Source organism: Melanerpes formicivorus, unplaced genomic scaffold, assembly GCF_026170545.1.
Source record: "Melanerpes formicivorus ecotype bairdi unplaced genomic scaffold, bMelFor1.0.p_v2 SCAF_2, whole genome shotgun sequence".
NCBI lineage: Eukaryota > Metazoa > Chordata > Aves > Piciformes > Picidae > Melanerpes > Melanerpes formicivorus.
The window spans coordinates 14,848,122-14,871,592 of record NW_027142354.1 but is presented as its reverse complement, the minus strand read 5'-3'; the positions used below and the strand labels follow the sequence as shown (position 1 = coordinate 14,871,592).

Sequence of the window (23,471 nt, the reverse complement as noted above, 5' to 3'; positions counted from 1 at the left end):
TAGATTTTTATGGGGGACACCTTGTTTGTTCCATATTGTTTCTCTGAATTTTCCCTTCCACAGTTACTTTGGCTCCAGAGTGTTAGCTTGTCCTGCCCACTAGTCTGACAAAAGGCATGGAGATGGGTGCTACCTCCTTCTACACGGCAGTGTCATTGACTGCCACCACTTCAGACAGAAAGACAGAAAAGAAGATAGGCTCAAGCGAGAGGCTCAAGTAATTTTATCCAGCCACCTGGGAAGGAGAAAGAGGTGGGAAGTGAAAGAAACTTTGAGGTTTTGACTCCTTTTAATAAATGGGGTAGTGGTAGGGATGTGCTGGGGCATCAGGGAGCTGCTCTATTGCAGTGAGCTCCCAGCTTGAAGTAAGAAGTGTGTTCATTGAATGCTATTGATAGAACTGTTAAGTGTCTCCTTTTGGGGGGAAGTCTCTTGCTGAGGAGTGTTGATCAGCTGGCTAGGCAGAGGAAGCTTACAAAGCTGAAGGTTTAAAGGGTTCACTGTACTTGTTTGAAATTGGATTCTATGATTTGCCAGAGAGAGAGGGGAGTGGGACATTTTAATCAGGCCAGGATACAGTTTACAGCATTTGTTTGCAGCTGTGTCTCTGAAACTTGGCACTAATTAATTGGGCCAATTTCAGGAATGCTCAGAGCCAAACTGGATGTGGCAGCTCTCAAATCACAAGGAAAGAGATAAGAAAAGTAACATACTGGGAAACATTTTACAAGCCTGTTCCCTGCCCCATGGTGATGCCATGTACCTCCAGAGAACAGGCATGCACACACACTGCTGTAGGCTAGGAAGTTTATTTGTGTCAAAAGAGTAGTGCTTTGTAGGTACCTGGTGGGCAATATAATCTGAATGTTTAACAAAACAGGCATAAAAAGTAGATTATGATAACACCAAGTGATTCTGTCCTTAGATCTGAAAAACTTTGCTACAGTTTGACACCATGTGTGTGCTAGATAGTCCACAGGAAAAGATCTGTGGAGCAAAACTGTCTCTGATGAGGGCCTTGCGCTGAACATGTTTGGTCTTAGGACTAGGTCTGGCATGGTCCTGTGAACAGATCGCTCAAGCTGCACTCCCTATCTGAATTAAAATTTGAGTGTAGATGCAGCACTGTAGGATTACATTAACACTACTGCAAGGAAATAAGGAAAAGGAAATTAGGGAAAGCACAGAAGGAATTAGCAGCAGAATATGCCAATGTTTGTTACTGTAGTCACTTCAACCTGGTTTGTAACATAATGCCTACTGCTACTGCACAATATTTCACTATAGTGAGAAAATTTGTGGTTCTTTTCCTTACAGAGAAAGAGATCAAAACCACTTTACAGTTATGGATGCAGAAAAGAATGGGCACGGGGATATCCACCAGAGGACAGCTGATATGCTGAAAGCTTGTCAGACTTGTACAAGGTCTCTTGCAAAGTGCCTTGCAAGATCTGTGAGTGTGAGGTCTGTCTCTTATTCATTTGAACCCACAAAGGTTTGTGTCCTGATCTGTAAGGCCTCCAGTTTCTAGTAATGAAAGTTCATTCAAAATAAAGCATTGATAAAATGCAGGTTGTAAGGTGGTAGAAGAGTAGTTGAAAGAACAAATCCACAGCTTTAGTCCTCAGAAAAGTGGTGTGTGTAAAACTGCTTTCATTTTGCAGTCTGTCTCCAAGCAAAGATCCTAGCAGATTATTAATAGAAAAGCATGGGATTATAGGTTGGAATTGCATTTCATCTCAAACTGTTCATATATACCCCACATACTTTATGCAGATACTTACCCCATACCATGGATTATTAAACCAATGAAAAAAACCACAAAGAGGTGATGGGTATACCAGAACATCTCATAGCATGACCTTCTGATGACCTCAGTGGATGATGTCATGATGAGAATTAAAGCCACAGTGATTATAACTCCAGTTATTCCAGCTATGGTGGTCAGTACTTCTCCTGTTGTGTTCTAGAATAAGAATACATTATTAGTATTAATAGTTATTGTTTTTATAATTGTTATTCTTATGCATTCTGTACTGTTACTGTTGTTACTCTTGCTGCTATTACATATGAAGACAAAATCTAAAATGTATTTTCAGCACAGAAACAAAACCAGAACATGATACAGGATATGGAAGCAAGGGAAACCATTTTACCACAGAAGAGCATGGGAAAACATCCCTTTGGTCTGCTTCTACTCAGGATTATCCTAGATGGATGTGTAAATGTTTGCTGCCACTTACTTGTTTCATGAATTGAAAAGAGAAAACTACACATTCTCATTAGTTTAATTTTATATATTTTGCTTATGCAACAGTGTCTCAGAAATAAAGGAGAACTACTAGAGAAAGGAGAAGATTAAACCTAGACATGTAATAAGGAAAACAGAATTAGAAACCAGCTTATTCATGTGGAGGTGATAAAATGAGGTGCTAAGACATCTGCAGCCATAAAGGTGAGCTTTTTTGTGCTTGTTTTACTTCCAAGTTTGTAGAGTTTCAGCAGCCCTGAAATGGTTTATAAAAAAAAATTGTCATGCTCTCATTTATCTAAACAGCATATCTCATTTATCTGTTCCTTACATTTACTTGGAGATAGATTGGAAAATACTTAGATTTATATTTTAAAAGACGTATTTATATTTACATTTTTATGCTTGTAAGTGGTGAGACATTAATATGCTGGGATAGAATATGTTCTCTCTTGTTCAGGACTCACAGACACCAGCACAGGTCTGTTGCATCTGTCTAAACTCACCAAAATAAATTTAAGTGAGAAGGAAGATGTATTTGGAATACAAAAGTCACATTCTGATCTCAGTTATAAAATGCAAATCATGAAGAACAGCAGTAAAAATCTCACATGCAAGTTGAGGCTCAAGCTAAGTAGAGCATAAGTGAAATCCCCATTTGGCCTGTAAAGCATATATATCTTTATTTTCCTGATGCTGATGCATGGGAATGAAAGACCTCAGCGTGCCTTCTGGATCCTGAGCTGATTCTACAGATTAATACACTAGGAGAAAAATGCCCCTATATTGTACTTGTAAAGTGCACTCATTTGATATGGAAATCCTAAAGGTGATAAAATTCCACAATGCAATTTTTATAGTCACTTGTTACAGTAAAATCATTCTTTCAGATGTTCACACTTGACAGCACACAATACATTTTCAAATTGGTGCCTGTTAAGAGTGTGTTCAGATGCTATTACATATTAACAGGATTGATCTAGGTGGTATTTTGAACATTTCTACTACAGTGGCTAGTTTGAATGTTGAGATTAAACAAGGAAAAATGTCAAAGACAATTAGCACATTACTACTACAGGGGTAGTATGAAACTGAAAAAAAAACCTGAATTATTACCCTCAGAACTTTCTTCTCTGAAGCTAGGAGAAACCTTTTATTTGCGTTCCTTCATAATTTATTAATTCTGAGACACACAAGTAAGTGATAAAAGACATACAAATATTAGAGGTTAGAGTTAAATCTATGCTGTAAATTGGAAGGTAATTTTGGGGCACATTGCTGTAAGAAATCTAGGAAAGGATCTCAAAAAATGCTAGCCTTCCTCCTCAAGGGTTTGTAGGATTTTAAAGCTAATTAGGGGCCTAACTCACAATTACCATGAGCAGGCTTAGTAGAGAAAGAAAAACATACTGAAAGATCCCATGATGTTCCTGGAATGCATAGATGACAATTCCTCCTCCAAATGGTAGAGGAGCCAACAAGAAAAGGTGCTGTGCTGGATCTTGTTCTCACTAACAGGGAAGGGCTAGTGACCAATGTGTGGCTCAGGGATAACCTTGGCTGCAGTGATCACGAAACAATAGAATATAAGATCCTCAAGGCAACTAGGAGGTCATATCTAAAGCTTACAACCTGGGCTTTAGGCATGCAGACTTTGATGGTTTCAGGGATCCCAAGTATTGTGGGACAAAGCCCCAGAGGGAAGAGGAACCCAGGACAGCTGGTCAGTGTTCAAAGATCACCTTCTCCATGCCCAGGAGCAAAGTATACCCACAAAGAGGAAAGCAGGAAAGAATGCTAGGAGACCTGCCTGGATGAGCAAGGAGCTCCTGCACACACTGTCACACAAAAAGGAACTCTACAAGGAGATGAAGAAAGGACAGCTAGAATGTGGGGCATATAAGGAAGCTGCCCAAGCAGTAAGAGACCTGGTTAGAAAAGCTAAAGCTCAGTTAGAATCAAGTCTATCCAGGGAGATCAAGGGGAACAGTAAAAATGTCTGTAGGTATATTACTGGTAAAAAGAAGGCTAGGAAAAATGTGGGCCCCCTCAGAAAGGAAATGGGTGAACTGGTGACAAGTGACATGGAGAAGGCTGAGGTTCTCAATGAATTCTTTACCTCAGTCTTCACTGGCAAGGGCTCCAGCTGCACTCCCAAAATAATGGAAGATAATGGCAGGGACTGGAAGAAGGAACTGCCCATTGTGAGTGAAGGGCAGGTTTGTGATCATCTGAAGAACCTGAAATTGTTCAAGTCCATGGGACCTGATGGGATACACCCATGGATGCTGAGGGAACTGGTGCATGAGGTTGCTAGGCTGCTCTCCCATCATATTCCAAAAGTCATGGCAGTCCAGGGAAGTCCCCACTGACTGGAAAAGGGGAAACAAAACACCCATTTTCAAAAAGGGAAAGAGGGATGACCCAGGGAACTATAGACCAGTGAGTCTCACCTCTGTGCCTGGTAAGGTCATGGAGCAGATTCTTCTGGAGGCACTGCTGAGGCAGAAGAATAGCAAAGAGGTGATTGGGTACAATCAGCACAGGCTCACCAAGGGCAAATCCTGCCTGACAAACCTGGTGGCCTTCTGTGACAAGGTCACAACATTAACAGATGAAGGTCAAACAACTGATGTCATTTACCTGGACCTGAGCAAAGCCTTCAACACTGTCCCACACCACATCCTGGTCTCCAAGCTGGTGCAGTATGGGTTTGATGGATGTAGCATTCAGTGGATAAAGAACTAACTTGATGGCCACACCCAAAGGGTGGCTGTCAATGGGTTCATGTCCAAGTGGAGGCCATTGACAAGTGGAGTTCCTCGAGGATCAGTCCTGGGACCAGTCTTGTTTAACATCTTTGTTGGTGACATGGACAGTGGCATTGAGTGCACCTGCTGATGAAACCAAGCTGTGTGGTACAGCAGACATGCTGGAGGGAAGGGATCCATCCAGAAGGACCTTGGCAGGCTGGAGAGGTGGGCCCAAGCCAACCTCATGAGGTTCAACAGGACCAAATGCAAGATCCTGCATCAGGGTTGGGGCAATCCCAAGCAACAATAGAGGCTGAGCAGGGACTGGCTTGAGAGCAGCCCTGAAGAAAAGGGCTTGGGGATGCTGGTGGATGAGAAGCTCAACATGAGCCACCAGTGTGCACTTGCAGCCCAGAAAGCAAATCACATTGTGGGCTGCATTAAGAGCAGCATAGCCAGAAGGTCGAGGGAGGTGATTCTCCCCCTCTGCTCCGCTCTTGTGAGACCCCACCTGGAGTACAGCATCCAGTTCTGGAACCCCTAGTACAGGAAGGATCTGGACATGCTGGAATGTGTCCAGAGAAGGCCCACGAGGATGAGCAGAGGGCTGAAAGACCTCTCCTATGAGGACAGACTGAGAGAGTTGGGACTATTCAGTCTGGAGAAGAGAAGGCTCCAAGGAAATCTTATTGTGGCCTTCCAGTATCTGAAGGGGGCCTACAAGAAAGCTAGTGAGGGACTTTTTAGGGTGTAGTGATAGGACTAGAGGGAATGGAACAAAAGTAGAAATGGGAAGATTCAGATTAGATGTTAGAAAGAAGCTCTTCACTATGAGGGTGATGAGACACTGGAACAGGTTGCCCAGGGAAGTGGTAGAAGCCCCATCCCTGGAGGTTTTTAAGGCCAGGCTGTATGTGGCTGTGAGCAACCTGCTTTAGTGTGAGGTGTCCCTGCCCATGGCAGGGGGTTTGGAACTAGATGGTCCTTGAGGTTCCTTCAAACCCTAACAATTCTATGATTATATGAAAGATGGTAGGCTCCTGTTCAGAACTCTGGGCTTTGCTCTGTTCCTGGGGAACATTTCACACGCGTGCAGGGAGAGTGAGTGCTGGGTAAACTCAGACCATGCAGCTGAGTCCTTGGTTTGCTGTCCTGTTCTTATAAATCTGACTATTTTGTCAAGACTAACATGAAGACTTTTGTATTCATACCATTGAGAGTATTACTTTGCTTGATTTTCTTCAAACTTGAGAATTTTTTACTTGTTTATTTTGAAAGATGCAAAATTCACACAATCTAAACTGTAAAGGAACTGAGAAAAAGCAGGACAAAATGTCTTGCAACTGAAAAGTACAATTGAATCCAACTGGTGGTTGTCCAACTGTCATCTCACTTTGTTTCTTGTTTCAGTGGAGCACCTCACTGATCAAAAGAGCTTCATTCCATTATGTTCAAGCAATCTTATTGCATGCTGGCTATGTGGGGCATTTTCTGAAGAGCAGAAACAACATGAGTGGGAGCCTCACCAAGGCCATTTTAATCCTGGAATATATAACAGCATACCACAGTATACACATGCAAACATAACATAAATAAGATGTATAGTGTAATGGAATAAGGAAAAAAGCTGATTAACTTTTGCTTATTTTACATTCAGGTCTTGCAGAAAGGGTCTGCTTTTCTTTATGTTATGAGTATTATACAGAAGAACTTATAATGCTGTTGTGAGATAGTCAATGTAGTGGACAGAGGAGACAGTTGCTTTTTTTCCCCCAAAGCAATTAGAACCATTTATTTGCCAGGCTGAGGTGCCCACAGTACTCCTTGGCTCTGAAGAGCAGAGAGCATGATAGCTTCCCCATGCACTGCTTCCTGTATGCAGTGAGCCACCTGGGCAGCCACACTCAACTAGTAAGAGGGCAGAATCAGCCTCCAGATTGGGATAATACTACACAACTATGGAGAGAGAAAATAGCAACTATGAAAGAAATATTGTTAAGTGATATTGCTGGTTGGTTGGGATTTTTTCCTCTCTGGAAGGAAACTGTATTTGTTCCATGAATTGATAGTTTAGTCTAGGGGGGGGGCTTAATTCTTTACAGGTCCATTTCTTTGTCTGCTATTCACAGCATTCCTTATTCTCACTGTGTCCACACCCCACCCCCACCCCCGCCCCAATCCAAGCTGTCTCCTGATAAACTAACTAAAATACAGGAGACATTTCTTTGAGCTTAGTAACCTGAAAATTGCATCTCTTAGTAAGTGTTTTGAGCTGAAATTGAGGTTAACCTTTAACAGCACCTTCTCACTCTGGTTAAAAGGCTTTGAAATACAGTTTTAGTGACAACAAAATCCACTGAGGAAAACTTTTTAGATGAGGAAAACCAAAAAGTGACAGCTTACTGTTTCATAGGTCCTGATTGGATTCAAGTAGCTTTCATTTGGGCTCTTGCCAAGAACAGAAAGTTTATTCCGTAACTCCCCAGCTTCCTTTGACTGGCTGATATGATACCGCTCGATGTTGATCAAGTGGGCAACAATGTGGATTGCTGCATAAGAGAAAGTGGTGTGGAATTACAGACACACTTGTACCTGTCCACAATGCCAGAAGAAACTTTATTAAGCATGCTACAAATCATTTGAAAAGCTCAGGTATAAACTGAGACCTCTATACTGTTACAATGACAATAAAAGAAATCTTTAATCATATATATGTGTCTACTCTGAAGAAACTGCTTCACATTGGAGAGGAGAGGAACAGCTCCAGGATTACCTCCCCTGTTTATAGACAAGTGCCCTGCAGTCTTCAGTGTCATCAGAGGAGGACCTCTTGAGAGATGATATAAAGATGTTTGCTTCTGATATTAAATTGATCCAAATAATTAAACTGATTTATGTCCCTATTTTTTAACTAGTATACTAGGATGTGCTGTGGCCTAATATTACCAAGCACAATGATAACTTGTCCATTTTAGGCATAGGCCAATTTGCAGCTTGCACTAGGGAAATTTCAGAAATACATCCAAAATCTGTTGCCTATTAACAAGTAGCTATAGCATTACTTTATGCATGTGGAGCCTGGGGAAGCGATAGAAACTATGATTTTAATGAAGTCTGAATCACAGTGTTAGATATGTTTTGCCCCGAGCATCATATATCACCTCTATTTCTGGCCTGCTTCCAAAAGCTATATGAAATGGTCAGTTTAGAGAAATACCATACAGTGAAGCCTGAACTCCTCTGTAATTCTTTTTGCTGAGTGGAAAAATTATAATTTTAGAAGATGGTAAAAGGAACAACTTTGTTTTACTGTTGGCTGACACAGATAAAAACATAATCATGCTAGTTTCCAATATGAGAGCAAATTATTACATACCAATTAAAAACAACTATATGTTTACAGGAGAACTATCAGGATATACTATTTCTAGTTTTTATAATTAGCTCCCTGTTATCATCTTTCCTTCAGTGTTTATCTGGGTTTGTCCCTTTCTAAAAACTAGTATTTGTAGTAGACAAAATATGATCTGCTTCCCTGAACAGTATTATCTCAAAAGAATATTTTTTCCCTCTTTTCCCATTTTTTCTTTCCCCCCCCATTTTTCCTTTATCTTCCCCCCCTTCTTCTCTATTTGTGTTTCTCTCTTCTTTGTCATTCTTCTTTCTTTTTTCTTTCTTCTTTCTTTCTTCTTTTCTCTTTCCTTTTTTTTTTTTTTTGTTTTGTTTTCATGATTGTAATTATTTACACAAAAGCAATGTTCTACTGTGCTAGTCACTGTGTAATCATAGATAAAAACACAGGATTAAATGCAAATGCATAAATACTTCAGTACTGCTAAGTCTTTTGGTACCTATCCATGTAGGGAGCTCATTTCACTATGCATGCCTGAAGCCAGTTCCTCTGCAGCACCTGAGGAAAGATGCAAGCATGGGAATGAGAGTTAAGGGAGCATGCTGGCATGGAAGTACTTAAAGCAGCCAGTGCAAGAACGTAGAAAATCACATTCTTCCTGCCAGCAGTAGGTTAGCCCATGTGTCCAGGTTGGAGAGAGGTATTTTCACTCTGTTCTGCTGAGATGATCCTTCTAGAGCAGTAGTTGTGCTGTGGTTGCTTGACTGTGAGGTTGCACTTCATTCAAAACATAATGTTTAGTTTAGGGATTCCCTGCTGCCACTTCTTAACACCTGCTTCACCTCATTGCCCCATGCTTAGATATTCACTAGGAGATGAAAGACCTATTTTAAATCCTTGTTACATAAATTTGAAGGAGGGCTTTAAACTGAACCATATGTCTTAGTCACTGGACTGACTGGATATTCTCTTGTGAGCTATCTCCTGGTGAAAGCCTTAATAAAAATAATCCAATATTTATTGACACAAGCACCTCAAGTGAATATCCTGAGCACCCAAACTGCAAAATCAAGCTCCCATTTTTTTTTTTCTGAATCTTTGGCCTGACGAATAATAAATTATTTATATCACCTGGAATAACCTTAGCAGAATGGAGACGGAATCCAAATGGGTCTGAACTGCACAGAGATAAAATGAGCCTGGAAATTAGAAGACAGATTCCAGCCATCAAAGGAATGAGACTCTAAAATAACCTTTCAATAAATGGGATAATGGGATCAAGCAACCTAAGGGGCTTTCAGCTGAAGGTTGGTCATTTTATGAAATGACATAGCATGTCCTGTGTACATTGTTATGGATTATGTGCTGCATGTGAAACAGCTTGGCCAGCATCAGGCAGGAGATGCTCCCTGAAGCCTGTGCATGAGGGAGTGTTCCCAGCACCTAGTCAGTGATGGGACACTGGCAGGAAGGCTGCACAAGGCCACAAGCAGTGACTGAGGTGTATGGATTCAGACTGTCAAAACTTACAAGGCTGAGAGGCTCTGAGCTGGAGGGTTTAGGTGACAGCTGTGTGGGGGCTGTGGCAATCTGTTCCCCAGCACACAACTGATGTATATGCAGTGTATAAACACTGTTCACATATTTGAGTGTAACAGCACTTTTAAGTGCTGAGTGGGAAGGTTAGTGGAGCTATTCCTACAAGGGCTTCTTTCAAAACAGATGTTTTGGCCTGCTAAGGCTGTTATCAGATCCATCTGGAAGAGAACCAAGTAATTGCTTGATGAGGACCTGATTTCTCTGACATCTGAAAGAGCTCACTTGGAGGACTGGAGCGTGGGGTAATGAACTACTGTCTGCGGTAGGCTGTGGAGTAACATGCTGCATATAGTCCAGTACTGGCCTAAGGGAAAGAAGAAAGAAAACTTTCAAAGGATGAAAAGCTCTGACAAGGAATTTCTGAGTGGACATCTACTGAACAGTTGCATCTCAGCATCTACTAGTTACTAGTGGTGCAATCAGTAATGGTACTTGGGCCCCTTGTCCTCTATACCTGATAACCTGATATAACTCTGATATGATATAATAGTCACCATAGCCTTGGGACTGGGTGAGATTCACACAGCTGTGATTCATATTGTTGTTTTACCAAGGGTTCCCTGCAGCATATAAACTTCAAATTTTGAACTGTTCTTGCTCACTTAAAAATAGCAACATTCACTAAAGGTGACAGTTTGAATCTGTGTTCAGAACATGACAGAGTTTCCCTTCTACCTTTAAAACACATAGATTTTTTAAAAAAGTGATACCACAGGCTGTGAAATCTTCATGTGAAATGATGACATTTCTGTTGTTTAAAATGCTATTAGATCTTGCACTTTCCTCAAAGTGCAGGTTTGTACATGATTTGTACAAAATCTAGTCATGTCAGCAGTGACAGGAAAGCTAGTGCTATCTGGTACATGCCAAGTCTTGAGAATGAAATGAAATGGTAGTTTCTTCCAGACAGAAATCTGTGTTTCCTAACAGAGTATTTGAAATCTTGCTCAGAAAAAAACCCAAAACCAAAACCAACCCTATAAGGTGAGTAGACAAAGCTCACCAAGAAGATCTCAAGCCTAAGGTGTAATGAAGGGTTACAGTCTTGCAACCTCTCAGCTTGTTGCCCTGAGGCAAACCAAGGATGAAGCACTGGGACACCCCAAGCGAATCAAGGGGTCTTCACCTATGAGGGTAGCACAGCCAGCCCAGCTGAAGTGCCTCTATGCTAATGCATGCAGCTTGGGCAACAAACAGGACAAATTAAGGGCCACTGTGGTGCTGGAATGCTATGACATAGTGCCTATTACTGAAACTTGGTGGGATGATTCCCATGACTGGAATGTAGGGATAGATAGGTACAAGCTCTTCAGGAAGGACAGGCAGAGTAGGAAGGGAGGAGGTGCTCTCTATATCAGTGACCAGCTGGCACCAGTGGAGCTCCACCTGGGGAAGAATGATGAGCTGGTTGAGAGCATATAAGTGAAGATTAAAAGGAAGACAGGGGAAAGTGATATTACTGTAGGGGTCGCTACAGGCCACCTGACCAGTAGAACCAAACAGATGAGGCACTCTACAGGCAAATAGAAGTGGCTTCACATTCACAAGTCCTGGTCCTCGTGGGGGATTTCAGCCACCCTGATATCTGTTGAAGGGACAACACAGCTAGGTATGAGCATTCCAGGATGTTCCTGGAATGCATAGATGACAACTTCCTCCTTCAAATGGTACAAGAACCACAAGAAAAGGTGCTATGCTGGACCCTGTGATTCTCCCCCTCTACTCAGCTCTGGTGAGACCCCACCTGGAGTACAGCATCCAGTTCTGGAGCCCCTAGTACAGGAAGGATCTGGACATGCTGGAATGTGTCCAGAGAAGGGCCATAAGGATGATTAGAGGGCTGGAGCACCTCTCCTATGAAGACAGACTGAGGGAGTTGGGGCTCTTCAGTCTGGAGAAGAGAAGGCTCCGAGGTGACCTAATTGTGGCCTTCCAGTATCTGAAGGGGACCTACAAGAAAGCTAGTGAGGGACTTTTTAGGGTGTAGTGATAGGACTAGGGGGAATGGAACAAAAGTAGAAATGGGAAGATTCAGATTGGATGTTAGGAAAAAGTTCTTCACTGTGAGGGTGGTGAGACACTGGAACAGGTTGCCCAGGGTGGTGGTAGAAGCCCCATCCCTGGAGGTTTTTAAGGCCAGGCTGTATGTGGCTGTGAGCAACCTGCTGTAGTGTGAGGTGTCCCTGACCATGGCAGGGGGTTTGGAACTAGATGATCCTTGAGATCCCTTCCAACCCTAACAATTCTATGATTCTATAACTGCAGCTTAACCTAGCAGCAGGCTATTAAAGGACACTGTTTTGTCCATCTGTATATTGGTTTGCTTTGCTGCATATCTTCCCTCTTGGGTGACATTACCTCCCACTTTCATCTAACAAGCAGAGGATTTTACAACTGTAGCAATTCTCCCAGCATGTACAGGAGAGGTATTTTCTGCAAGCTATTCTGTGGTAGCTGTTAATGTGCAGTGTATAATGATACATTGGAAAATATTAACATTCAAACTAATGATGTACTGAATATGTTGGTTTACCTGAATCTCCCATGATCTTAAATATTGACTAGAGAGTTATTAGATTAATAGTTCCAATGATTTTTTTTTTTTTTTGTGTGTGTATGCTGCTATGAAAAAAATGATGCCATCTAAAAGGGAATTATAGTTGGATGGTAAGAGTAATACAAAGATCTAATTCAATTTTCAGTGTATGATAGTTGTAGCAGACTAAAAGGTCTGGCACTGGATATGTTGCCATTAGCTAAAATATTTTACATGCCTGAAATGCATTTTCTGAAGGTCCTTTGCATCTACAGTGTGTAGAATCTATGAAGCCATTTCAAAATTAATATGCAAATTATGAAACCTGAACTAACAACAGTTTTGATTATTTTTTTTCCTATACCACTTAGATAAGTTAACACTGAGGCCAAAGTTTATAGCACTGCATCATAGGATTTTCAGTTCTACGTTTTTCTTCATTCTACATGACCAAATATAAAGTACAGAGTAAATCATGTGATCTTTTAAGCAAAGTTCTTTTTTATAACTGTGCATGAAGACTGAAGCATTTTGATTGCTTTTAGCAACATCTGGAACCTCTGAATCATTTCACATACATTAATTTGTGTTTGACCTCAAAATGTTCTGTCTAGTCCACCTCTGAGATCAGATAAAAGGTTTTATTGGAAGGAGGGACAGAGGAAAAAGGTTGCTGTTTGAGCATGCTGTTTACTGTACATATTCTTAAATACAAAGAGATGTAATTAAATTATCTTGAAAGTGTGGTCAATTTAGCGAGTCTAAATCAGCCAATTGTGCCTTCAGTGAAGCATGCATAACTCTCATTGAAATAAACAGAAGTTGCATATGTTTTTCTGAGGACAAGATTTCGCTCTCTTTTTCTGCATGCCTGTACAGGATAATAATCAAATTGGAGCTTTCTGCCAGCAGTTAAATGTTCACGAGAAAATCAAAGAGTCAGATCCTGGCCTTCCTGCCCACAGTGACGACAACGGCTTTGCAAGCAGCTAACCCAAGCAGAGGGAATTCTGTCCCCAACCAAGCCCATAGTCTTTTGACACCCACTGTCTTGTGCCTTTTCTAGTTCCATAGAACCCTTTATTCAGCTTCATGGCTTCATGCTGTATTGTGGTCTAAGAAAGAGCAGGCTGTGTAAACATTACAACAATAGTGACCACACACATACTTGCATTGTTGTTTTTTTTTAGTGGTTGTAAACATCAAAGAACATGACTCCTACAATTTTTTATCCTATCTGGAAGCTTATAATCTTTCGTCTGATGCAGCTTCCTTCCTAGTACTTGCACTAAGTCAAAATTCAAACCATCTGACTGAAAAATAATAAATATTTGGAAATTTGATTTTCTGCAATTTCTGGAAGTACAACACTGAGATACCAGCAAAATTTCTTTTGAAGATAAGCATCTGCTTCTCTGAACATTTCATTGCTTACACAAAAATGTGACTCAGATCACCAAAGCCCTTCACATAGCCACCACTACCAAAGTGTAGTTGAAAATGAAATGTTTGGCCAGTATTTGTAGAGACAGGTTTTTCAGTGCTTGTCAGAAGCCAAACACACCTGGCTTCACTATACTTCTGTCTGCATTCTGTTTGCTTTTAAAGAAAATCACACTGCTAGAGTTTTTAAGGAGAAGGAACCACCATTTCAGACGGCTCAATTACAAAGAACCTCTCTGCCCTTCCCCTGCTTTCCCCTAACTGATTAATCTTGATTCATGTAATAATTGAAAAAACTGTTGGAGCAATATGTCTATATAACCTCTCTGCAAACATCAAAACATCACAAGAAGCATTTTGTTCTTTAAAATATGCACTGTATGTCAAAGTAAAAAACCCCAACATATATATATATATCTTCCCCAAGACTCCCCACTTCAGAAAATGTGTGAGGGTACTTTCTTAAGACTAAGAACAACACAGTAAGAGAGAGCAGTTGTACAAAACATTATTTACTATCTCTTATAGATATCTTTAGGTTTCAGACAACTGCCTTGTAACTGAAAAGTGTGTTCTGCATTAGAAAGGATAAAATGATTTTCACTGATCAAACTGAGAGAGTATGAAACTATGATTTTATTCCAGCAGTTATGGGTCTGTAAGGAAGATTTATTACTGGGTGAATAACTCCCAACTCTTATCAGAGACAGGCATGCAGAGCACAGGAAGCCAAACTAAGTAGAATTCCTTTTACTGAATTTTCAATGATGCTCTTGATTATAGATAGCATTGTTTACTCTCTCTCTTTCCTCCAACTTCCCTCTTCCACTAGTCTCTAATTATATCTCTTTATGACCTGACCAATTAAAACCTGCTCTTGAATTTGTGTTAGAGCTGATGAAAAATTAAAGGTACAGATGTAATTTTGCCAAGGCCACACGCACCTCAGCTGAGCTGCCTGCCTGTTAGAAGCCAGACAATACTAATGTTGCACTGACTATTTTTAGCATGCTATTAAATAAATATGCTGGAATAACACCACCTGGCAAGCTGAGATGAATACATGTTACTTGAATAATAAAGGAGTCTACAGTTTTATATTGTGAGGCTAAGCTTACTGATCTATCTGCAAATTGGTTTAACTTCTTGCTGCTACATTTAGGCTATTGATCATACAAGGGAGAACATTCATTTAACTAAGAATTACTAAATTGCAATAGACTAATAGGAGTTGACTATGCTTTTGTGTAGCAAAAGGCAATATAGGTAGTACTTGGATAAATAATGTGTCAGTTGAGAGGAAATGGTATCTGTTTACACATTGTTTTAACACTGCTGGATTTTGTAAAAAGGGACTCAATATATTTCTGGATATCTCTCTACTCTGAAACATTGCTCTTCTGTCACAATATGTGCTGTAGATTGTAATTTTTTAATGAATTTGAGATTGAATTTCAGGCAACTGATTTTCTGGCCAATCCTTATCCAAGTCAGACTATACAGTGTTTTCCCAGTGTTTCTCACTTATTTGTTAGGGAAGCATGAGTTAATAAGTTGTCATGTTTTGTTCAGTAGAATTCCCTGTATTTTGTTTTCTTCCTCAAATATCTCATCAACTATTTTGGAAACACACCAACAAACAAAAAAATCCCAAACCAACCAACCCCAAACAAAAAACCACCAAAACCCCAAATAAATGACAAAGCCAAAACAACAACAAAAAAAACCCAAATAAACAAAACAAAACAAAGCCCAACCCAAGTAATAACCCAACATCAAACCTTCATTTTCTCTCCACAGAGTGGCAGAATTAAATAATGGCGTTTCTGTCATTTCCCACCAGCTCCTGTGTCTTTTTCCTTGGAATTACTGAAGCAATAAAGCAATCGCTTTTCTGATAGACTTGCACTTCCCAAACTGTCCACCTCAATGCACTAGCAAACATTTTTATATTCATGTAAAACCCCAAAACATAAAAGCTTTGACTATGCAGCTTCTCTTTCTTTTTGGAGCATGACAAATTATACTCCAAGTAGAAGATGGTTAATTTATGTTCCTAGGCTGATTTGTTAATTAAAGAAGCAATGTTGCATTTGGTAAGAATCTGCTATATACTGAAACTGAACTCTGACAAATGAATGGACATGACAGATAAGGAAATCATAATGCACTCTAAAATGCATGTTCTCATCCCCCAGCTTTCTCCTCTGAACTCTTAAATACTACATACAAAGAGCAGATTTTAGCTATTGATTCATGATGGCAGTCTTGACTTCATATTATTGTTTCACTGCATAGGGACATTTACAGTCTATACATGCAAAAAAGCAGTTCCCTCATGCAGACTGGAAAAAAAGTATTTGGGCCAGGATCCACCCTGACAGCCTGGGGCTAGAACTGCTACCTTGCAATGTCATGTGATTGCAAGTGACACTCCTGCATCTCTTTCACATTTTCTAAGAGAATGATCTGCCCTAGATAGCTCTCCATCTCTATATACTTGTGACCTTCTACATATTGCTTTTTGTTCCTCCTTTTCATTGCACATCCCTTTCCCCCACTTTATCTGCTGTTCCACTCATGCCCTCTGAATTTCTACAAACTTCAGCCTTCTCCAGGTCTTTTAATGACTTTGGGAACAGGAAGGTGCTATGCCTTCTTCCTAGCCAGGGGAAGGAACATCTATAACTCAGAAAGTCACTGGGAGTAGCAGAATGGATAACTTTTGATCACAAGACACATTTTTTCCTGAAAGAGGGCATTTAGTTCCCTCTACCCATCACCTGATTTTTAAAGAACATTTAGGAATGTAATTGTTATGAGAGAGAGACATATCTCTAATTCATATTAAATAACGAAGTGAAAATTTAATGGTGGACAGAAGAGCAGTGTGACTTGTAAACTTAATTTCCTTAGGAAATCAGACTGTAATGCTAACTCATCTCCCAGAAAGCTTCTTTTAGGGATTTAATGCAAGTTATTTACACTAAATGTTAACAGCACACAGTTTGGTCACATTAACTAAAGGACAATTAGTAGTTACTCTCCAGGTTGAAAGTTTGTTGATGTTACAGTCAAACGTCTCTCAATAAAAAAAAACAAACTAAAACAAACCAAACAAAACATTACAGGTGGTTTCCTGCACCTATTTAAAGCTGCAGTCACCAAATGATTGCACTGAAATAGGACATCTCTGAGTTGATGGGATTAAAACATTAGACAGAGTCACTGTGAAATTCAAAACATTGCAGAGGCAAAGAAGAAAAAGAAATAGATTAAAGCTTACTTGCATTTACAGCTATTCCATAGGCAACCATCTTGTGAAATGAGATGTTTTTGTCAAGCTGTCTCCTCAGTGCTCCTCCGCAGCACTTGATGAAAAAGCAGACCTTGTTTTATATCAATCCTATTACTATTTACAGTGCACATTTTGAAGAGGAAAAGAGAGCAGTTCAACGTCTTTAAAAATAGAGTATTGGAGGACCTCAATAGAAGTTTTGGGTTAGCCTTAACTTTGGGGCTCAGAAAACTGGTTTTGGCATAGGGAATCTCCAGTATTTCTTAAGATATTCAGCCTAGGTAGGGTCTCCAAATCAGGTTTGATGACACTTTGCTACATTTAGCTGTGATTTGTGAGCGGCCTATTTGTACTGGTGATTAAGTAATTTGCTCGGATGAGGACACCAGCCTGGGACACCATTGCTTTGCAAGCTAAGGTTTAGCTGCATAAACACAGCTGAACTGCTGGCAAAGCCAGCTTGCAATGAAAGCATTTTCACTGCTTTCATGACATGCAGACCCCAGGAGGGTGAGGCTGTCTAGACCTCAGGTGGTTGCATGCTTATTTGTTACTGAGCCATCTTCCCATTATTGGAAATGCTCAGTGGTGGTGTGCTGATGGCCAGCTGGGTGCCTCTGTGCAGAGCCAGCCTGGGGCTGGGCCTGGCGGCAATCAGCCAAAGCTAACACACTCTGCTGGAAGCTAGACAGTCCTTACGGACCTCATTCTGTTTTTGAATGGTGTTGTGGATGTCTGGATTGCTCACTTGACCTGGCACAGTGCCATGCCAAAGATCTTGACATTTATCCACGTTGTTCCCAGCTAATAAAACTTCCAAAAACCTGGACCACCATGTGGGCAATGCCAAGACAGAGCACCTCCTCAGAGTCACTGGATCCAGCCCTGCACTAAGTGTGGAGGAGCAAGTAAATTTTGTCTGTACCATGCTCCTCAAGAACATGATATTTCCCTGAAAAGTAAAATACTGATCATCTGTGAGAAGAGTTTCATTTTTCTGAGTTCTTACTCAGCATCTAACAGGGTATGCATATATTTTGTTAATTCACAAACTGATTCAGAAGTCTAGGAAGACTTTTTTCCTGCTTGCTTAAACACTCAGCTCATGAACTCAACCATTTAGATGACAATGCTGATTTGAGCTTAAAGACTGGTTGAAATGTTACTTTAACTCTGAAAAAAGACCAACAAAACAAAACAACCAACAAAAAAAAACAGCCCTGAAAAAAACCCCAAACCTAAGGCAGAAATGAAATAAGAAGCAGCTTACTGTAAAGCGAAATTAATGTTATAAGTTCTAAATCCCTGTTCTTGGAGGCATGAAGTGATCAGTGATTTTTTTATCCAAACATGTGGGATTAGAATTGCTCTGACCATGCTAATTCATTGTGAGTTGTAGATACAGCTAGTGAGCTAAAGTCTTAAGTACTTTCTATGTGGGATGCAGAGGTTAACTCAGGACCCTCTTAGCAGATGGCCACTGTATTACAAAAACACAGTTACAATAAAGGAAGATCTGGATGGTGGCTACGCAGGCAAAAGGGTTTAGATGTGTTCCTTATTGCCCCTATGACACTTTATCTGTGCATTTTCTCTTTCAAATTTTTATTTTGCAGCCACACAGGATGCATGTGATGGATGTGTATTCTCTCCATTTAGGCAAGCTGCATTCTCATGTCCCTTTTTGGGAGCTCCTCACTTTTCACTTCATGACACCATGCTGCCAAAAATCAGTTCTGCATTTAGAGCACTGTGTTAAACAAGCCATTTGTTTCTCTTCACTCATGAATATTGACAATTTAAATGGTAATAACTAGGCAATAATGTACAGAATCCTCTATAAAAAAAAATTAAATTCCTTGGAAAATGTTTTATATGGATGATGCTGTTGAACTATAGGGGGAAAAAAAGAAAGGGAGGATAATATGGCTGTTTGAGAAATGGTACTTACAATGCTTGCTCCTCTTAAGAATGAAATAAAGTTTCTACTGACTGGTAACAGGATTAGCATGCAGTTAAAATTAAGGCACATTGCAGAAGCTCTCGCCCAAGCCAGGGTTGACTGTACATAAAACAGTATAAAGAAATTTAATTACAAGCTTGACATTGGAGGAGCAAAAGAAAGAAAATGCTAGAGTACTTATACAGATACTTATCTGGCAAAATTACTGTTGAAGCGTCAAAAGTAGTATTATGAAGGATGTAAATAAAATCAAATTATGCATGCATTCTTTTAATGGAGTCTTTTAACAGTCAAACGTGTACTTACTCCTAGCATAATCCTTGTATAAGTGTATGCATCGTCATCTTCATACCAACGGAAGGTCTCAATAAACAAATAGAAATTTAGTCCCAGCCACACCAGCTACAAAGCAGACAGGCTATGGATTAGTGGCACAGCATTTTAAATGCATATAAAACTGCCTATGGTTATAGTTTTAACTGTATCTGAGAGATCCTTCAAAATCAGTGTTTTTCATCACAAATGACAGAAATTACCAATGCCTGCTGGAATGAGGCTGTCTTTTGGCAAATGCAGGATTACAATCCTATCCCCATCTCCCCAGAAGAGGATATAATAGACTGTGTGATGGTAAACTTGATCATAAACACAGGGCTTAGCCTGATCTCTGAAAAGGCAATAAAAGTTAAAATGAAAGAATTCCAGCTGAGGAAATTCCTTTCTGTGCCACCCATATTCCATTCACTAGAGCCTCTGAAAAATAATTCAGAATATAATTTCAATTACAATTTCAAACTTGTGTTCTCTATCTGAAGTACATAGACGTAAAAATAATTAAAAATAAACCAGTAAGACTTTAAATTGGTTTTAACACTGGTTATAAAAATGCTGTTGAATATTTTATAGCAAGTTTTACATTAAGTTTGGGAGTATTACTGTAAGCAAACCATAAAATGTCTTTTAAACAAGCTTAAAATATTTATATATATCCAATTAGTTTGGTGTTTTGGTTTTTTTTTTATGCTGAAAATACTCACTAATAATAGCACTGAGAGTTTTTCATTCAAAATCCAGCATCCCATCCTGAGTGCTTCTCCCAGTGCTGGCAGCAGCTGACTCTTGCCTTCCAGTGTAACCTGATTTCTCTGTCCATTCCTCAGCCTTTTCTACTAACTCCTTTTTGGTTTAGATTTAATAGGCACCTAGTGGGAGCAGGACCTCTCTTTAGGAATTTTCTAATTAAGGACTGCTTGACAAGAACAGCTCACCCTAGTGTCATGTGTCATGACCTGTGTAAATAAAATGCTGGTCATTGTCCTGTCTGTTCTCTCACCAAAGTTATTTCTTAGCAAATGAGAGGTGCTGTCATTAAATTGTCCTCCTGCATTTATTTGGGTGGAGCATTTTGCTTTGTCTCTGCCCTTTAATAGAGTGCAACATATCTTCATGATTTCTCTTTTAATTTACTAGCAAATGGAAGCATCCTTTATGTGTCTGTAGGGTGGAAGTATTGCTAAAAGATCATGGGAGTGACAAAGTCAGAAGTTGGGAACTGTCAGAGTAAAGGGTGCCACTCTAACACTAGTCTGGATTTCTTGTGAATATAGATTATGGCAATGTTAAAATACACAGCAGTTTTTCATTCAGTTGGCTGCAGTTATAAATAAGGAGTTATTTTCTCTTCTCTTCGAAGAGGCACAAATCCTGCTTCCTTCCCTCTCTGCTAGCTAGAGAGAAGTAACAATTTCCTCCTGGGCTTCTCTATCAAGTCTCTGGCTGGCTGGTTTCACTCATGACCTGCAGGTCATGAAGAAAAGGTGCCTATTTCAGAGGTCTGAGCTTAGAGGTGTTAGGAAAAACCCTGTCTATTACTTGTACATATGGCTTGAGCAGACTGGCAAGTTCTGTGGCTTTCCATGTGCTCTGAACTCTGCTCCCCTGTTTTGTCTGCAAACCGGTGTTGCTTTAGCAGTACTTAAGGTACTCAGAAAGCATAAGCCTCTTCCAAATATAATCATCAAACACTGTCCAGGGCTGGAAATTATCCATTCTATTTCAGGAATTATTTGTATTTATAAACCCAGATGTTTCTGTTCCTCCCAGTTTGTCCTGAGGACTGTTTAGCCTATTTCCTTCTCCTCAAAGCTTTATTCATGTAAGGATCTAAGAAGCCATCTGCAAAAATGAGTTAACAGTATTCAGTACCTCTCAGCAAGATCATAACTTTTTGACTGGCCACTACAACAAAGAATGCTGTTCCTCTGTTCAAGTTTTTCCTTTAGCAAGTAGTTATTTGAGGAACCAGCCCCATGATTATATTCAACATGAAGAACACATTTTCTGATTTGCCTTTACTAAGAAAGGAGAATAATTTATGGATTTCTCTCCACTTTTCCAGAGGGAAATCCCTCCCTCTTGGCCACCCTTGCATCATGGAACTGGCAGCATTTTGTGTAAGGAAGAGATTGGTTTGAATCCTGGTCCACTCTGCTACAATAAGCTAAGATGTGGTCATCTGGGATAACCTTATCTTTTGTCTTGTGCTAGTGAGCACTCTGCACTTACCCTTGTCTCACCTTTCCAGACGTTGTGCAAACTCTGCCTGTAGTATTCTCTTTGCTTCCCCAGTAAAACTGTTTTCTTAAGACCTTCCTGGTTTGGCTGCAATGGAGGCCTTTCTGTGACAAAATAGCTTGAAATTTCCTACAGTTGAAATGTTATTAAGCTCAGCTACTTTTTAAACCAGTGCTAATGACCATTAATATGAGTTAGCAGAACCATGGAAATGTGATTATGAATACTCTGAATACAAGCATTTACTTGGGATATTTTTAATTTCAATTCTTTTTTAATGGTAAAATTAAGCAATATTTATTAACAAAATTTATGGCAAGCCATGTGCAGTAATTGGCCACTGTCCCTTTGTGACTTGATACAGTCTGTTCTCACAGTCACCCTCTTTATAATAGCTTTGATAATGCAGAAGCTAACAAGATAGTGAGCGTTGCTGCTTTTTTTCACAGACCTCAGAAGAAGAGGAAATAAGGGAGAAGGGAAGAAGAATGTGTAGGGGGTGAAGAGAGATACTGGTAAGGTCAGATGCCAATTTTAACTACTTAAAAAAGAAAAAAAAAAGAAAGAAAGAAAAAGAGGGGAGAGAAAACCCACTATCTGGATTAGCTGCACTTCAAAGGGAAATGCTGCATTGCAATGTTCTGCTTTGAAGTTCAGACGATCCAGACAGCAATTTTCTAAAATGAGTCAAAACTGGCATCTGAAATAGATTTTTTTTTTCAGAGTACAGCAGACTCATATGCTGGTTTAGGCTCCAAAATTTGTCTGGATCAGCAGCTGTACTTCAAAGCAGCACATCTCAATACAGAATTTGACTTTGAAGTGCATGTGGTCCAGATGCCAGTCCTCTTAAAGAAGCTGATGAATCAACTGCATTTTATTTTTTGTCTGTTGAAACAACTATGTTTTTTCCTGTATATAATGATAATGTGTGTGGTCTCTAGTATGGTATCTATCAATAAAAACATAAAGCTAACACGAAAGCTCTTTATTGCTTAATCTTCTACAAAGGAACTGCTTGTCGTCATTTTATTATACTGATTTGCAGTGATCTCACTCCATTTGTAGCATAAGCTATGCAGACAGGACATAGGAAAGAATATTTTGTTGATTAAAGAACTAACTGTATTCAGTTTCATTATTATTTTATCATTATCATAAACTGCAACTGTCTTAATAAGGATAAATAATAAGGATCAAACCCAAATTTGTTCTGGCAACTGGGGAAAAAGCAGTGATGGGAATGCTGAATTCCCATGCAAGGGGCAGGCAACTCTGTCATTAGCTTAAAAGGTCAGGTTTTGCATGGAAAGAGGTTTATGAGGTGCTGATTTCTTCTGTGTAAGTATCTCAGCATTAATGTCAATGTTTATATCAATTACTGCTACATAGCTCAGTTGCAGTTAGTTCTATTCTATTTGACAGCAATCTCCTATCTGATGCTGTTAGTAATTTTTTAAAGTACTTTCAACAGTGCTTACCCTTTACAAGACAAAGTAATTATTAGCATGAGACTGTACACATATACACATTTCATTTTACTAGGCTTTCCCAATTTTACTTTTACAGAATCATAGAATCAACCAGGTTGGAAAAGACCTTTGGGATCATCAAGTCCAACCTATCACCCAACACCATCTAATCAACTCAACCATGGCACTAAGTGCCTCATCCAGCCTTATTTTAAACACTTCCAGGGATG

General features: G+C 39.8%; 1 protein-coding gene across 1 annotated transcript in view; it reads right to left on the bottom strand.

The window, feature by feature from the left end:
- NOX3 (NADPH oxidase 3) overlaps window positions 1–20,280 on the bottom strand; it is a 43,258-nt gene extending 22,978 nt beyond the window's left edge. Inside the window, exons 1-6 of the mRNA XM_068147435.1 lie at window positions 20,233–20,280; window positions 19,502–19,597; window positions 19,184–19,294; window positions 17,221–17,305; window positions 7,408–7,553; window positions 1,785–1,966 (exon numbers count right to left, since the gene is read on the bottom strand). Of these exons, the coding sequence (XP_068003536.1) occupies window positions 1,785–1,966; window positions 7,408–7,553; window positions 17,221–17,305; window positions 19,184–19,294; window positions 19,502–19,597; window positions 20,233–20,277 (665 nt within the window). The 5' untranslated portion in view covers window positions 20,278–20,280. The remainder of the gene's footprint in view (window positions 1–1,784; window positions 1,967–7,407; window positions 7,554–17,220; window positions 17,306–19,183; window positions 19,295–19,501; window positions 19,598–20,232) is intronic.
- Between the last annotated feature and the right edge of the window lie 3,191 nt (window positions 20,281–23,471).